At 35.6% G+C, this 18,572-nt stretch overlaps 2 protein-coding genes across 2 annotated transcripts in view; one reads left to right on the top strand and one right to left on the bottom strand.

Annotated features, from left to right (window-relative positions):
* The window catches only part of LOC112569665, a 130,976-nt gene extending 129,167 nt beyond the window's left edge, over positions 1-1,809 (top strand). The window contains exon 8 of the mRNA XM_025247536.1: positions 1,428-1,809. Coding sequence (XP_025103321.1) covers positions 1,428-1,486 — 59 coding nt within the window. The 3' untranslated portion in view covers positions 1,487-1,809. The remainder of the gene's footprint in view (positions 1-1,427) is intronic.
* Positions 1,810-6,354: 4,545 nt separating this feature from the next.
* LOC112569683 lies at positions 6,355-17,440 on the bottom strand. The gene is made up of 11 exons (XM_025247570.1): positions 17,340-17,440; positions 16,180-16,256; positions 15,871-15,999; positions 15,203-15,379; positions 14,198-14,242; positions 13,017-13,058; positions 11,118-11,243; positions 10,840-10,867; positions 8,348-8,507; positions 7,280-7,337; positions 6,355-6,526 (listed from the first exon to the last, which is right to left on the bottom strand). The coding sequence occupies exons 2-10, from the start codon at positions 16,193-16,195 to the stop codon at positions 7,332-7,334; spliced, it is 729 nt and encodes a 242-aa protein (XP_025103355.1). The 5' UTR covers positions 16,196-16,256; positions 17,340-17,440; the 3' UTR covers positions 6,355-6,526; positions 7,280-7,331.
* Between the last annotated feature and the right edge of the window lie 1,132 nt (positions 17,441-18,572).

Here is an 18,572-nt window from a genome sequence, read left to right as displayed (position 1 = left end):
GATAAAGTATAAATGTTTATATGTTCTGTCAAAAAAATATTTAGTGTAAAGTCAACAACCCAGACGTCAGGATTGACATAGCATTTTGTTGAGAGAATTTTAGTCAGTGAGAGAGACAGGATAATTTGTTAATGAAGTATATATTTTTACAAACTTCAAGTACCGATTTTGATCTCATTCCCTGCATGGTTCCGATTTGGATGCATATACCTCTAGAACAGAGAGGTATTTACTCAGATTTGGGGAAATAGTGGAATGCATTGAACTTTACCCAATTATTAGAATGATAACCGTTTACAAAAATATAAAGATACATATTTATTACAGAAGTGACTACTACCAGAAAGGCATTTGTAATAATATGTTAATTTATAAAGCGCTTTACCCCAGCATCAAAGGTTACCTAAAGCGCTTGGAAAAAAATACACTCAGAAAAGAACAGAAGCAAACGACGAAACAACAGCTACACACCAGTAGTAGACACTAAACCTCAGACAAAACGACAGACAACAGTTCTCTCTAGACAATTAGTCAAAGGGATATCACTCTCAGATATGTATCTGAACGATATTAAATGATAACCCAACCTACCAAGTTGAAATAATCTTAACTGCAATTATGAATGCACTTGTGTAAATCCGAATCTCACGATCTTAATTTTATCTATTTCATATGAAATATATGCTTATCTGTGAAGTATTTATGTCCAAAAAGGCAAAGCTTTATTCTAGGGTAATGAATGTTCGTCATCGGTAGGTAGATATTATTTGAACAGAGGTGAGTGACGGTCGGCAAGTGTGCGAACATTTTTAAGATGATTACTGAAAGAGATGTGAAGTTGTGTGCCGGTAATGAACTGAGCTCAATAAACCACATGATCCGTTCATGTGCGATCCTTTACTTGAAAAGGATGTTTGTCCGTTTATCTCATCGTTTAGTTTATTACGCAAGGTGATTTGCCACCTTCGTTGTTTTTCTAAAAAAATGTCACCGATATGGCGACTTGGTGGGTATATCCGTTGCTGCTGAATGAGGAGTCAGAAGTCTAATTAAATAGCTTCTTGAAATCTTTTCGCAAGGTGAATATGAAGAACCCAAAGGAAACAACTAAGTTAAGGTAAGGGCAAATATACATGTTTGAGAGAACTGAAGACACGAATTTCAACATATTAGACATTTTGTGTCTGCAGAATGTTTTAGTTTAACCACTTTTTGCGTTCGGAACAAAACAGAAGAAGGTAACGTACATGGATTGCAAAACTGATAGATTGAAAGACCGATAATTCTATGAAATTAGTTTTACTACAGTTAGGAAATTCGCTTTATTGCCACTAAGGCATCAGTCTTGCCTAATTATGCAAAATAACACAAACAAATAACATAAAAAGAGACAAAAACGTCATAAACATATCCTTTTTGTTGATCAGGTCATGCTGCAGGTGTCCAGGCCAACAGGGTTTCTTCAGAAAGCATCATTAGCAAATGAGAGACTACAGATCACACGATGGACAAGGAAAACATAAAATTATGATCTGGCTGGTAGGAAAATCAACACAGAAGATTATAAATAAAAACATTAATGTGGAATAAGTGTTGAAAACAGTCGACTATAGAATGTGATGATGATGATGATGTAGTTTTGTAACGCGCTAGTATCCGTATCACAGAGATACGCTCAATGCGCGGGGAACCCAGCAGCCACCAAACTGCAGGGCAAATGAACAACTTCAAATAATGTTAAACAAGTGAATCTTAAGATTTTTCTGAAAAGATGCAATACTATCAGACTCCTTAGTCGAGAGGGGAAGCGAGTTCCACAAAAGCGGGGCTACATTGGAGAAGGATCTGAAACCCGCAGTCTTCTTGTTAGCATTCCCTGACTGAACACTCGGTCGTTCAAGTCTGAAGTGTGCTGCTGAACGAAGGTTCCGCTGGGGTTGGTAACAGCAAATGAGTTCTTGCAGATAGACAGGCGCAAGGTCGTGAAGACAGCCATAGGTTAAGGTTAACAATTTATGCTCAATTCGCTTCTCCACAGGAAGCCAATGTAGGTCACGAAGTACAGGAGTAATATGATCAGATTTCTTCTTGCGTGCAACGATTCTAGCAGCCATATTTTGTACTCGCTGAAGCCTCAATAACTCACTCTTAGAAATTCCCCAGAGGCAGCTATTGGCATAGTCCAATCTAGAACAGATGAGGGACACAGCAACTGCATTTGCAGTCTTCCTATCGAGAATGGGTCGGAGTCGTCCAAGTGTGCGGATGTGCAAATAACATGCCTTGACTACAGAAATGTGAAGATGGATACATGAGTTCGGTGTATGGCTGATCCAAAAGAAAGAAAGAAAGAGCAAGATTACAAACAAACAGACAGACAGGCGGGCATAAACAAGACTAACTAATTTGTTCCGATTTTACACTTGAAACAGAGGTTCTAGTGTGATAGATTATGATATTTTGTCAAGATCTTTGTTTAACAGGTGTAAAGATAAAAGAATATGCCCACAACATTTCACCGATTTCTTGAATTTAATAACTTCCACGATAAGAACAAAGTACAAAAATAAAAATGTTTCTTTTACTATCTACAGTTTGATAAATTATGGTTGCATTCTCTTAAAAGGGAAATATTATTTTGATCAGGCAGTTTCATTTATTGAGCTATATTAACGATAAACAAATTAAATTAGACAAAATGGAGTGATGTATATTTTTACATCTGAGCTGATGTAGCTATTCATTTTATTATAGTTCATTACTTAAAACAACAAAACCAGCTCATTGTTTCAAGCTGCTAAAATCTTAGATCTTAATGCAAACATGAATAAACCAAATGTAGTGGGTTTTAGAAATGGAAGTCTTGTTGCAAAACTTGCATAAAGGTTATATTATGAGAACACTTCTTATTAACACTTATGCCACATATAACTATATCCACGTAAAAGCGTGTGTTACCTGCTCATTTTCATACCTTGCTTGTAAAGCTCAGGATAATGTTTCATATTAAGTATACCGTATAATCCATGCCTGTTCGCTTTAATTTTGGTGACTAGGTTGCAGGGTCTATCATATATATATATGCACATTTAAAATGTGTTGCATATTGGCTGAAAGTATTTTAGAAGTTCAAGATATGCTTGCCTACGTCGGTTGATGAATTTTCATATTGAAGAAGTTCACTTCATAATTTTGTCGCGATTTCTTTTGGTTTGGTCAAGGGATTGGAAAAGTGAACTTTGTTATATTGAAATTAATGCTGATGAATTGTTTTCCCAAAGATTGTCAGAATAAAATCTGCCCAATACAACCATTATGCCCTACAATCACCACAAATGAAGAAGGGTTAGGAGATGCACTCTCAATACTCAAACCTATGGCTATCTAATTTGAGCTCATGCAAGTATAGCTTCATCTATGATAATATCAAAAGCACCATGTGTTGCTTTTGTATGGGAGATGAAACAGAGAAACTTTTTAACTACATGTCATAAATGTTGTAATTTACGAGAAGAATAGATTCCGCCAAACTCTTCACAGTGCAAGGAAAACACCCAAAAACAACCAGCAAAGCGACATTTATCTACAAAAGCACTGGATTTATGAAAAAAAAATTCTAGAAAAGTTGACTTTGATTTATTTCCTTTTTGCGTAAGACATTTCTAATTGTTTATGTAAATGTGTAGGAAGGAGGTACTATTTGGAACACGTACTTAACTGTAACATATTAAAGAGAAAGTTTTTAGATTGTTTTTAAAAAATTCCATTTCGTGTACATTAGCATTGTCTGTAGATATTAATATGTGTTTAAATGTTACAATTTTGTTAAGCAGTTTTTTGTTAGCCTGTACAATAAAATTGTTTGCACATGCCAGCTCTTTTTACAACGATCAGGCGTATCGTGCGAAAGATATTTTACCTTCGTATAATTTTTGCATCACCTCCCTTTAGTCATTATCCTAAACGAGTGCAGAAAGAAAGTCAGACTAACAAAGAGATCACAACAGGAAATAAAGTATTCATTAAAACAGCTTCTTTTAATGGCAAAAATCCAACAAAATTATACAAGCTGCACTAACAACATTTGATACCAGTCAGTATTCTCGTTAGAGTATTACTACTTTTTGAAAAAAATAAAACACTATCATGTGAAAAAAGGGTTAATGATAATGCTGATTTATATAGCACATATGTCCACAGTACAGTAAGACAAATGCGCTTATATATATATAAGCGAATATATATGGAATAGAATACTGGAATACAGATCCCTTAGAGCAGTGGTTCTCAAAGTATGTCGGACCGCGGACCACTTTACTTAAGTAAAAACTGTGGCGGACCACTCAGGCCTAAACCTCACTCTGTACTATGAATTTCAAATTTAAATTGCCGCATTTGTTTCATTTTAATTCAAAACTAAATGTCCTTTTGTAAAAGTAGTATAGTAATAAATTAAGTTGACAAAGAACTACGTATACCTCGTTCTTTGTAATTAAAATGTTAATGCGAGGAATGCATCACTTTAAACATCACTTTGCTGACATATGACGACTGTCAGCCGCGGACCACCTGACCTATGCGGACCACAATTTGAGAACCACTGAACTATAGCACTATTTCTGTAACACAAACTAACCCCAACCAAAACATAGCAGTGAGAAACTGGCTATAGAAACATCAACAAATATAAGCAAAGAATACTCTGGGCATAAAGCATACCAAGAGTTTGGCATAGGAAAGTATCTAGACTGCAAACGGGAAAAGATGAATTTGAGAAGACATTCGTTCAGAGATCTAGAAATCAGAAGAAACTGTAGAGCCTTAATTAAGTACAAATTGCACTAGGTGCAGAATACATGAACTAAACCATGATAATATTAACAATAATTAGAAATGTACTGAACTGGAGTATTAATAATAAAGGTTAGTGCTAAAGCGCCATATACAAGCCCTGTGAATAAGTGCATGATGCTTTACAAAATGATAATGATTGTAATTACTATCGTCATGATATTGAAGAAACCAGCCAAGACGACATCAAAGAAAAGGGGATAACCCTTGGAAACTTGAATAAAAATAACAATAAAAGGTGTAGTGCTGTCTGATTAATAACTGAATAAATATAGTACTCCATTACCCAACAAGGGTATGAAATTAAAAAATGCATAAATTATGCAAGAAAGAAATCTTGGAGACAGAAGAAAACGGAGGACCAGATTTGTCTGAACGGCTTTGTGACATTTCACCATCGAAGTTTAGATGTGCAGCTGTCATCAGAGAAGTCATGAAGATGAACAGATAAAGAATACTAAAGACAAACCTCCGCAGGTCACAGAAATTGTAGTTTTGCTGCTTTGAGTCATCAAGATGCTTACCCACATGTGCAGCTTTCATCTCCCTGTCGAATTGCACAAACAAGAAATTAAATCGAGAAACACAGTTCAGGATATCAGCAGGATCAAGACAGGTCAAAAATAGATTTTAAAAAAGCAAAATTAGCTTAGAAAAAATAAAATCAAAAGAAAACCGGAGACTGTGTAGTCTTATCAACGGTAAACTATGGAAGAAATCGTTATGGCGAGATACAGAAGGATGGCAGTAAATGGGACAACAGAAGACCGTGGCTGGAACCAAAAAGGCCGCAAACAAGCAGATCATTGACCTAGACACTGAAGTTTGCGTCAAATAATAGAAATTAAACACAATAATACAACAGAGACAACCGCAAAGACAGAAGGCCAGACCTTAAGCCGGTAAGGCAAAGGAACATCACATTAAACGTTACTCCATGCATTTATGATGTTTACCAATTAAAACTTATGAACACATCGAAAATGCCTGGAAATAACCATGACACCATGCACCCATTCACTCTCCTATCAATCCATCCATCAGTGTACATATTATTGTTTACATATTCTTTGTTCTTCTTAACGTCATTAATAGGAAATGCCGAAACAAAACAAAAAAGTAGAAATGACATCCCCCTCTATCACCTGCACACTTTACAGTACCTTCATGAGTAGAGAAAAAACTACCACAAATAGAAATTAAAAAATATATAAAATCCTTAATTATTAAACAAAGTAATTCCCCTTTACCAATTTTTGTTGCATGAAATATTTTAGGTAATTAAATGTTTTCCTCTGGATCTCTGCTTATTGGATAAGATTTGGGATAATCAATCTCAAACTTTTGTTCAAATGCCACAAATGTTACATTTCTAATAGTTAATAGCTAACCTGCACATGAAGATATTTGTTGCTTGCACACACATGACCACAAAATAAAACCTTCGTCAGCTGTTTAACTTGATATGGACTATTTATCGGCTGTAATTATTTTTTTTTTTTAAAATGAAAACGAGAAGATTAGAAGATCCATCACTGTCTGCTTTCATGGGACTTTTTTTGTTTAATTAAAGAAAACATCTACGAAGACAGCTCGATAGGTTTGCCAATCGTTTCCCAGTCATCAAAATTTTTACTCTGGTAGACCCGCCTGGTGTTTGACAATATCTTGCAATCTGTGTAAATAAAAAACACAGCTTGAAAAAGTAACTAACAGTTTATGAGATGTTCAGTATCAGGATTAATCAAAAGGAAATAGAAAAAAGTGATATAAGGTGGCAAAAAATAAAAGAATATTGATCTCAGAATATACTGTGCTGAGAGAATCCAGAGCGAAAGTACTTTTTTTTTGGGGGGGAGGAACTAACTTAGGTCTTATTACTACACAATAACTGTCTATAATATAGATTTCGTATATAATTTTTATTTAACAAAGATATAGTTTTATACTTTAATACGATCATATATATTTTCTTCTGCATTACTTCTCTACGTTTTAATAACCAATCATCAAACTCTCTAAGCTATTGTTGACAAACAATTTAACTTTTGGATCTTTTACTTTTTTTTTATACTTTTTTTCGATCTCCTGGAGCTCTATCGTTTATTTTATTGTGATTGATGTCAACGGTTTTGCCTAATGTAGTGTTTTTTTCTGTGAAGTTTATTTTTCTCAAGACAGATTTTGCAGAATCACTCTGCTAACTTGTTGTCTTATATAAAACTCTCAGTAATGAACGATAGGATGAATTACAAAATTGCAAATCTTTCTTGACTGTACTGAACTAATAAGTTCTTTAGAATGCAATCTTTTTCATGCTTTTTATGGAAAAGGAAGGGACATTGTAGGCTAGAAAGAAATGATAGATAAAGACGTTATAAATCATATATAATCAAAATTATGGGTTAAAAATTAATTGTTTACTTACAATCACGTCTAAAAACCTTTACGCTGCGTAACACTTGGGGCCAAGTTCTTACTCAGTCCTGAAAGAAAACAAATTGATTATGTTATGAGATATATGCCCTTCATTCGGACAAAATATCTCCAAGAAACGCTAAAGCAGTGAGTGCAATTTTGTGGCACTCATTTGACAAAACAAATGTCTAGCGCGATACGATGATGCTAACAGTTTAATTGCCTAGCCATTCATACCTTGATTTATAGTTTGTAATCTGTGGAAAGCCAAACTGTAATGATGCAAACAAACGTGTTGTTTGCATCGTACTTATTTCTAATGACTTTGTTACAAATGTCAACAAATCTTTCACTAGAGCTCAGGGAGAGAACTGGCTTTATCTGTGATTCAGGATCTCTACAAATTCTACTGCCTAAAAACCGTTTAAATGTCGGTCTTAATGAAAGTGATGCCGAAGGAGGTTTGTTAAGTTTTGCAAACACAATTTCCTAACTTTTGCAGAGATTGTCTTCCATAGTTATCATATATTGAAGTATGCAGTACCTAAATTGAAACTCTATGTTATTGTTTGTAACAGTGGCTAGATTATTCCTCTGCGCTCAATTTTTCATCACTTTGCTTTAATTAAAAATTTTACGAAGACCCCCTTTCCCCAAGATGGAAGCTCTCTCGTCTAGCGGTTCAGTGATAACACAACATGGCAGCGTACTTGAAAAGCCTCGAAGACTCATGTCAGACACGATTGTAAATTGCAACAAACTTTTGAAAGGAAAGAATAAGATAATCAATTTTACCATATAAGCCCAAACAATTAAAGGTGGTTTAGCTCACTTTGTTCTTTAAGTAAAAAAAGTTGTTAGAGACAGAAACAAGAAAAAACGGCATAGCTAATCCAGTCATTCACTGACGTAGATAATGATGGACAGAAAGAAGGAAAGATAGAGAAAACACAAGTGCAAAAATTAATGTTACAAATCATCGTTAAAGGGACTTCACGATGTTGAGATTTACTGGGTTCTTTTTCAGCACTTAGACCTGTGTTTACTCTATCACAGTTTGACATTACTATGTCCTTACCCATAAAGTGACTGCATTCAATGGTTCATCTGGTTTCAGGTCGTCATTACTTAGAAAGCTCCATCGCGTCTCGTTAATTTGTTTTTTCTCGCTAGATTCATTTTCGTTCTCAGAAACGTAATCCTTGATGGATACAGTTGGGACCACACAGTGCACGTTTCTGAAAAATAATGTCAATATCTTTTAAGAGATCATGGATTCGTTCATATGCCTTGTGTCAAACAATCATCACATTTTTTGAGTACAATCTATCGGCTAATGGGTGTGGATACGCATGAGTGCATTTGTATTATTTTAAATAATAAATAAATAGTCTATTTGTATAGCGCCTTTTTCTAGGATGAGCCGAACTCAATTTGATTTACCTTTAAGTACGCGAGCATACTATTTTAGGGCGGCATATTTATAGATATACAAAAATGTAAGAAAATTAAAGCTCTACAAGATCTTTGCTAAATGTTATGAAACGTTCATCCATATTAATCCAGTTAAGAAAAGCCTGTAAAATGACAGGAGTTTACAGGTTGCTGCACTGCTTGTATAATACCAGCGGGGATTCAAGCAGTAACTGTCTTTGGACCATACAGTTCATGAATCTGATTATGAGCTTGTATTGTCTTAAGAACAAAAGATTTGTTCACGTTGCCTTGATTATAGATAGCCACAGTATCAGGACACCAAGAGCAGCGTGTAGCTGATGGAAGGCGTGAAAAACTCTTTAAAACCCAGCAGCCCTGTAGACAATCTCTTGATACGACGTTCAACATTCTTCCTCCAGAGCAGTTGCCACATGTCTTGTTGTCATCAAGGCCAAACAAACACCTATTGCAAGCTTTTTAACTTAAAAGTAACTGGTGTCCTGCAGCACATGTTTTTATCACCTATTGTAACTGATGTTACACGGTTTGGTGCATTTGCTGCATGTGTCGTTGCAGCTCATGCTATATGTACCAGCTCTGCAGGATTCATACAGCCCATTGGACATTCTCCTGTTATCTGTTATCCTGGTATCCAGCACTGCATGACCCTAAACAATCTCCTGATGAGGCATCGCAAGCACTTAGAAACAGCTACCACACATGTTGCTGCAGCCTACATCGGAGAAATCTTTCTTACAAGCTTTATTACAATACAAAGGCTGATATCCGGATACACAACCCCTTGAGCACAACCCATGTACTTGATCAGAACTGTTTTCCTGAACAATTTCCGCAGCCTCTTGTGAAGTGGACACTGTATGAGGCCATTTTGGGCATATCATCGCATTATGGCAAACAATATCCAGCTTGTTCCGAACACTTTTGGTACAGGGTGACATGTTCATAACGAACAGTTTTCACAGTTTTTTCGCTGTTCACATCGAATTACGAATTGTTGGATACTCACACTTCAACTTCACACAGAACTAGAAACAGTTTTTGACATGTTGTACTTTAACTACGCGAAGAGTAAGAGATTTTTCTGAAAAGTCTATATTCTCAAGTATTTTCCTGTATTTCGAGGGAAAACGTTAGCACTCAACATCATCAGCGCTTACTACTGCAATTGTTCAAGATATTTCGGTTGACTTTACTGCTAATGAATTCTGTTGCGGCGGGATCGAAACAAATCATGAAACACAGGTAATGATGTCACTGATTCAAGGATCACTAGTAGAAAACCTGATGCGGATAAATGGACAAGGAAGAAATGTGATGAAGAGCTGTCACCCTCTCGCCAGAAATTTAGAACCACATATGCCAGAGTGCAGCCCTGGCAAACGTCTACTGTTTTAAAGAAATCTCCCACCAGGCAGCGTATCTGGACAAAGCTGACAACCTTTGTGCACCCTCTCCAATGCTAAATTTCTGCATAACATGCTAAACCCCTTGTCCAGACTTCGTTAAAAATTATAAATAATTAAGCTATTGTAGAACTTTCTACCATGCGTCAAACCATTTTCGATCAGAATACGACTGATGAAGATCTGTTTATATTTTCTTCTGACTACTTTAAGACTGGTTTTCTTTGCTGCTCATAACACCTCGGTGGTTTTGAATCCCATTCAACATGACCTTGCTTGTGTGGCTGATCAGGCTGAGGGTCCTGTTGGCGGTTGCCCTTCTTGAGAAGAAGTATGATAAGGGAATGTCTTTATTCTCTGGATTACTTTTTTCTCTCCCAGACTATTGAACACAGCCCGGTAAAAGACCTTCTGTGCTCTATATTGCTCATTCTAGTATGTGGTTATGTAAATGGTTGTCTGTTAATTTTTGTCTACTTGAAATGTATATTTATATTGTTAAGTCATTTCCTTTTAATTTGTCCATAGGGTATTTGCTGCTTATTTACAAATTACTGTTCACTGCTTTGGTTTTGTGCGCATCTGTGAGTGCAAATCAGCTGAATAGTAAATGTTATCATTATACTAACGCAATATTAATAAAACTTTCTATATAATGATGATTACGTCAAAGGATATATTTAACTTTGATGCAAAACATTCAACTTACTGTTCAGGCACGATGAAAGATTCAGTCTCTGTAACAGATATGTATGTAAGTATATATATATTTCAAAGAAAGTCTTCATCAGACATTACTACCCGATAACTTGAAAGCTGTTAACATTTTGATCTACTTGAATAATGTACATAGACGTCTGTCTAGCTTTATGTTTTTTTTTCTATTTAAAATTGTGTGTTTCTATGTTCTCTTGATTCTGATAAATTTTCTTATATCTCTTAGAAGTATATGTAAGGGCTCAAGTAAATGTGATAATATCGTCCTACCTTTTCGAGATTTGTATTTGTTGACACGCTTTTTAAGCGTGTATTGCTTGAACAGCAGAAAGCCAATGACCAGGAACTGAATTAGGACTACAACTCCAAGAACAGCACCGATAGTTACTGCAAGATCTGTTTAAACAAAGAAAGTTGTAATCAAGGTATTGCATAATAAATTAAGCTAAAAATCAATGACGAAATCTCACGCAGTTGTTACAAAAATGGTTGGAAAATAAATATAAATTATTTGAAAGAAGCCTTAACTAAAAAAAAGTTACCTTTCATGTAACCAATAATTTAACAATTAATCATTTTCCTGTATACATGTGGCAGTCATGGGTTATAGGAATTGCGACATATTTTTTAATTAGTAAATGTTCCTTATGTAGTCCTTTACAATGAAGTGCACACATTGTCAAAATATTTCATTAAAAAATAGCGCAAACCTCTTGTATCAGATAACTGTGATATACAGACTCGTCCAATTAAAAACAATTAAATCTAATTTCATTATTCAAGTGTTTTTCGTTTATTAAAATGCATGAATAGCAATTTTGCTCTTGCACCGTTGTATGCTATATACCTCAGACGATGGCTTGTTTATCATGCACACATTGGCATACACATGCATACAACAATGCACAACACATCCTTACCGAACCACTGGAAAGAAAACAGACGAAGCAGCAGCTATAGTCCAGCAATCGGACAGTGAGAAAGCCACTACGGGTAGTAACCGCTAGCATCTACCCCGCTCTTGCTCCGCCCATCGACGGTGCGTGGTACACGCGTCCATCTTGAGTGAACCTAGTGCCTCTTTATCACATTAACATATCTTTTCGAGTCCACCAAAAGCTTTTTTTCCGCTTTTTAAAAGAAAGCTATGCTCACGATGTCAAACGAGACTTGCATAGATCGTCCATATACATCCATGCAATGTATATGTATACATAACCATGAAGTACAGATAAACAACAAACACGTGCCTTCATGCGAACATTTATCATTCAACACTACTTACAAGTACATCCCTACTTGTTTTTTGTCTTTAACGCCTCTTTATTGAATTTTTACATGCTTGTGTTAAATTATTTGACTTACGCTAGAGCAAACGTAAAAGGTGTAGCTGTGGACCGGATATCCATGCTAAGCTACCCATGTAGTCGATTGCACGATTTTATTCATCTGAAACATTTCTCTCTGCCACGATACGGTCTTGGAAATGGTATCAACTACACTTTTCGGTTTTCAAGTCTTTTAAAGTTGTGATTTGGTTGGTCATGACATTCGCTACAAAAGCATCAGTACTATTCATCAGAGAACGTGAGCTATATTCAGTTGAGTTGTCTTCTTTTCCCCTCTACTCCGTTCTTGATGTAAACTGCACCAACCTTTAGATCGTGAATCATGAAAGATTATTTTAGCTCAATCTGTCCACGTGCATGTTTAAGCATGTGGTGGCTAAAAAATTTTTACTAAACAGAAATAAGCGGAATCTTGATTTAATGAAATCAGTGTTATTTCTCGGCGTCTGTATGCCGACCGTTAGTCACCTGACGTAGAAGGGGTGTTGTAGGAATCGCACGACATTAAGTTTCGTAAAGAGTACCCTGACGAAACATGCACCAATAATTTTTCCCAGCTTTGTAGTAAACTCAGTGGCAAAATCTATTTACATTATGGACCTCCCGATAACTTGTCCATTTTCTAAGGTTGCGACTGGAATGTTTATCTGAATTGTTTACGAAGACATATTTTCTTTCCTTGCTAAAAGAATGTTACATTATAAAAAGTAACACAAAAGACGCCATTCGTACATGAAAAAAAATCTGTTACAAATCTCTATATTGGTAGTAGCTAATAACACAGTTTAAAGAGCATAAATCACAAGAGTATGTTACTCGCCTTTGGTTCCACAATCTTCAGGCTTATCAAGTGTGTTGGATCCTTAAAATAGAAGAACATATCATTATAATGTGTAGCACTCCTAACTTTCAATCAAGTCCAGCATCACTTGAGTAGAAGCAGCAAGGCAAAACCATTATAGTTTTAACCCATTGTCTACAATGTGTGCTTCACTCGTTCATCTATTCATTCAAAGATGTGAGAGAAGTCAAAGCCAGATTCATTTTGATTTTAGTGTTTAACAGTTGTCACGATTCTGCACCCAGTTGTCATTGTTGTTTACGGTTTCTAACGCTCAAATTTTTACATTTTCGAAGCAAACACAAAATAAATCTTTGAAACATCATATCAACTCAGTTAAGCGTCTTTCATTTAAAACATGTTTTGCTACATGTGTATAAATGTTAGTATATGCAAATCTTTGTATAAAAACATGCTGGTCAGGATGTTTGTGATGAGTTAATGCAACTTTTGACAGAAGAAAGAACTGACATGTCTGCACACGGGTATGGGAGTGAAAAGCCTCGTTTTACTTTTGGGATACGTACAAGTCTGCGAGTGTTTGGTGACCCTAAAATTACTTAGATATAACAAACAAGTTTTTCTAGCTCTATGATTTATTAATGCAGAAATTCGTGATACTAAATGATGTAGAATAAATGTATACACACGCGCGCGAGTGCGCAAACACGCAAACATACATACATGTATATAGACTTCTATTTCAAAAATCACCAACAGATGAAAATCCAATCCATTTTCAAAATAAATTTATATTAAGAATATGGGTTACTGTTCGATTTTAAGGCAGCAAAGCATGCTGTACAGTTGACACATCTGAAGTAGGTTCACAGTGGAAAATTGGTAAAAAATCGTGGTTGGTATATACGTAAAAAATTCTTTTCGATTAACCTGTAATCTTTAAGTAAATAAAGAATATCCAGAATCAAAGAAACTATAAGGTAGACAGCAATTTTCACGATTCTGCAGCAAGAACAATTAGAAGACTAATGAACATTTTCGCTATAAAAAAATGGAAATTTTTAATGTGATTTTTAAAAAAAATTATTTGAGATTAAAACTTTATGTTTTTGAAGGTGGCTAGGGAAATCTATTTTAGATCAGTAGCAAAGGCACGAGTGAGTGTATATTGAAATCAAGCAAGGTGAATTGCTACTTACCATTTTCTTCAATGCCATAGCTGACCTGAGGCTTCACACTGTTACCTAAGAAGAAATTTGAAGAAAACGATTAGAAAAGATATGTAGCACTTGCATCTAGCACTCAGTCCACAAATAAAAATTAATTTAAATAAATTAGATTAGGAACAAGCACAATGATTTGTTACTGATATATGTGTGACAGAACTTTTATCTGTCTCTAGCTTCTGGTCACTGAATCTATGAACTATGAACTTGACCAGCTACTTATTGTAGCAAGTCCTCTTCCCCGTGGCCCGTGCTGGCTCTCAACGGCCCTGAGTTCAGATTGAATTTAAAGTTTGAAGGCAACACAGTTGAGAGCAGAGCACATGCTTGCCACTGAAGAAGCGAAGGTTTCGACAGTCAGTGACACGCAGGCAGCAAGATGCACGAAGACACAAACACAAAAGCATGGTCCACACTTGTCCACAACGCGAGAGCAACTAAATTGTCAATAAAGGAGGCACAAAATCCGGTACAGTCAAAAATCCAAAGCAAGATGGAAGAACAGAAGACAGAAGCGGCTAGTGGAACACTATGTCTGTTGTAAGTTATGACAGCACACGCACTGAAGAACACTCCCTAACAGAGAGACGAACGGCGCAACAAATATCACAGATGAGTAGGAGAAACCGAAACTCGATGCAGATCCACAGACGAGATAAAATGACAGAGAGCAGGTCCCCTCCAGCCTTTTACGCGAAGGGGCATCACTCTCATTTGATGAACTCATGTTAAAACACTGTCAAGAAAAATCATTATAAGCTTGAAACTCAACAGTTAAGAAAGCTACCCTACCACGTAGTTTTAAATTAAATGATTCGCCTTTTTGATTAATCTGCATAACTACCCACCTCTTCAAAACATTTTATACCTAAGTAAGCAGATTAAAACTTCTGTGCAGTCCCACACGAACATATCGTCTTCTGTCTACTTAAAAAAAATTTAATGCATTTATTAAAAGACAGCAACATAAGATCTTACCTGAGTAAAAACATGGAAAATCATCCAATGGCAGGCCTCCATTCCGACAAACAAAGCTTCCGTTTTGTTCCGAAAACGTTTCAGACACTGAGATGATGAGATCTTCCGTGATAGTGAGACCCTCATGTGCGACGGCGCAGTCGTATCCTTCGTTGTGTGTACAACGAACCATTAGCTCTACGAAAAATATTGAAAATAGGTCTGAGATTAATAAACTGAGTTACACGTTTAAACCTTCTAAACTTTACTTAAAACATCCAAGAACACTTATCATTTAGAAAGATCGCTCTCCTCAAATGTGTCTGCTTACATAACTACTAATATTCAATGCCTGAGAGATGTTTTTATTTCTGACTTTCTTAAAACGTTTGCGATGCAAGTATTTAACTGATGTGTTTAAATCAAAATAATGTCAAGCTTAAAACTGAAAATGTAGTAGCTGGAAATATTATCTCACGACGGTAGTAGATAAATAGTACTGCTGACTGTATTTATTTACATATTTATCATTGACATTGATCTCACCAAGATATCAGTTCAATTCTTCTAATGACTCTTTAGTGCATGCCCAGTCGTATATTGAGTACAAATAAAGAGCAAGAAAATAAAATATACAATGGCAATAAATCAGGAAATAACAAAGGCAGAAAAACCGCGATTCAGAATACCTTGCCGTCCATCAGGATAATAAAAGTAGACAGAAAAGTCTCGTTTATCTTCTGGGTCCGTTGAAAAAGCGCACTGAATCTGATACGGATCCTTTTGATTCCTTATTGTACAACCAATTTTAGGACTGCCTGCAACATACGTAAACACTAAAATTATATTTATTAAAGATCAGTTTGTTTTTAACTCACAAATAGATGCTTCGCCTCTGGAAATTGTAATGAGTGTATTTTGTTTTGTGGTGTAGGTAATTCTTTGGCCTGGTAATTTACTTGTGATTTTTTATTGCACGCATGAATCCATTAACTTACTTTCTCTTGTTTCCATTGCAGTAGTGTGATTTAACTGTATCTGTTGACAACCCCTGATTTTGTTGAGTCTGTAATTTCTGAAAAATATATCGCATTATGTTAATGTGTGGGAAGTTTCTATAGTCACAAAAGAAAAAGAAATAAAAATAAGAAATAAAGTTCACTGCAAAGTGCAAAAAGCTACACACAGTAGAAATAGCGAGCACATGGTGGGTGCCCCCGTCGCCCACCGTATGTGAGAGCCTTTGACCTTAATTCACAAAGTTTTTACTCACTTTGATTACCCTTCTTTATTTAAAGACAAGAGGCTATAAACATTGTCCTTGAAACAGTTATTTTGACATACCTTTCTTGACCAATTTTTGCTCCTAACGAAGTAAGATTTTTCAAGCTGATTTATACCACAAATTTTAACGCCTTACACTATACTAGCAAAAATATTTAGATATTTTTCATCAACAAATGCTTAGGAGTTAAGTTCTCCCTCCTCTGTAAAACACGCACAAAAGCTATAATCTGTTTGATGATTCAGGTTTTAGTGTCATCAATGGACATCAAAAGATTTAAAATAACTAATTAACTTAGCTTAATAAAGTTATCTTTCACTTTCTCAGGATCGTAAACAGTGAATGTTTTAGCCATTAGTACATATAGCCTTTTGAGATGTCTTATGAGGGTTAGTAGTAGTTGCTAGGCGTTGTTGTCACCCCATATCATTTCATTTTTATAGTACAGAGCTGGCCGGATTTTACCGATTTGTCACACACTCAAAGCCTGCCTGGCAGTCACTGTGCGATGAGTCGCCACGATACAGTTAGACTGAGAGAAACATATCTGTGCAGACGTTCCTCGCTTGTCCCTCAAAAAATTTGTTGTTATTATGATTAACTTAAAATTAATTTATGTTGATATGAACAATCTCTTAGATTTATTGAAGAGAGGTTGTCTTTGCAGAGCAAGAATAAATAATTTCCTTGTATCTTTAAAGACCTGCGGCCAGAAATCTACCCCTGTGCTGGAGGACGACCTAACTACTGGTACAAACAATGCAGTAGCATTAATGTACAACTGGACACGAATCCTGAAAAACGCACATAACTATAAACATGGAAAAATAAGCAATGTTAAAAAGGAAAACTGAATTATGAAAAGATTATTACCTTTCTAGTAATAATCCATATAGCAACTTGTTTGCCACATGAGTGTTACTTCTCTGTAACAGGAAAAAAAATGGCGGCGATATTCTACAAATAAAGGGCTTGAGCTTTATTTTGGTGAGGTGTTTTCCGATATAGAAATGTTTATCTTTAGCCGGCCCGCGTCACCTACCTCACGTAACACCTGCTTGTGATGTTAAGGACACTAGCGGTGTTGTACACACACACGAGTGGGAGTCACTCCCGAGTTCTTACCACAAAACAAAAACAATTGCCTAAAGGTTGTTTAAACAAATTATTTCTGGCCCCAAGACAAACATTCACAGACACACACATGCACTACTCGGTATCACCAGGAAGCAGACATCTAATCCACATCTAATAATATTAGTATATCTCGGACAAATAGCTTTGAGGTATCATGGCTTGCTGTGGCTTAGCTTTATAAATTAATATTCCTATAAGCAGAGTGTCGTTTGCATTTATAGTCTATTGTCATAGTCTTTTTCAGTCCCACAAGAAACTAAATCGAAACAAGTTCTTATCCCATCAAAATCTTCTTCATGTGTATACCAGGTGGGATAATGGATTGCTTGACAGCAAAAACTATATTATTATAATTGGATTATGAAATGTGAAGGTTTGTAACTAGTAAGGATATCTTGGTTAAAGAAAAGTGAAATGTCTTACATTTACTGTATCTGTGCCTCTTGAGCATACAACCACAATTTAAAGCAACCACTCTCATACCTTAAATGTAAAAGACGTAAAATTTGAATATCTGTTTAAATCTTTATTTACTCATTTCTTTGCGTGAAGCGATAACACTTATATTGTGGTGGGTGAATGTGCTAAAAGTATCTAAAATTAAGAAACTGTAACAAAAAAATATTTACAACTATATATATGCACAGCTAGTATTTACAACGATCCAGTTTTCCTAGGGCCAGTTACAAATTCATGGACTTGATAAAGCACCGTAACAGAACTGTCTAGAATAGATATAAATAATTTGCTGAATGGTTAATATATTCGATTGTTAACAGTACATCAAAAAGCATTCTTTTTGAAAAGTATCACTAGTGACCATGGTAGTTTTAATAAGAATAAAACTGTTACAGTGATTCAGATGGATGCGTGATGTGAGTGAAGAACTGTTTTTGTTTGTCTTTGATAGTGATTGTATGGCTTACCTTCATGGGAGTAAATAATACCAACAAAACAAAATCCAGCAAC

The sequence above is a fragment of the Pomacea canaliculata genome, linkage group LG7 (assembly GCF_003073045.1).
Source record: "Pomacea canaliculata isolate SZHN2017 linkage group LG7, ASM307304v1, whole genome shotgun sequence".
NCBI classification, from domain to species: domain Eukaryota; kingdom Metazoa; phylum Mollusca; class Gastropoda; order Architaenioglossa; family Ampullariidae; genus Pomacea; species Pomacea canaliculata.
Note: the sequence above shows the minus strand (reverse complement) of the source record. Positions and strands in the feature narration are given on the sequence as shown.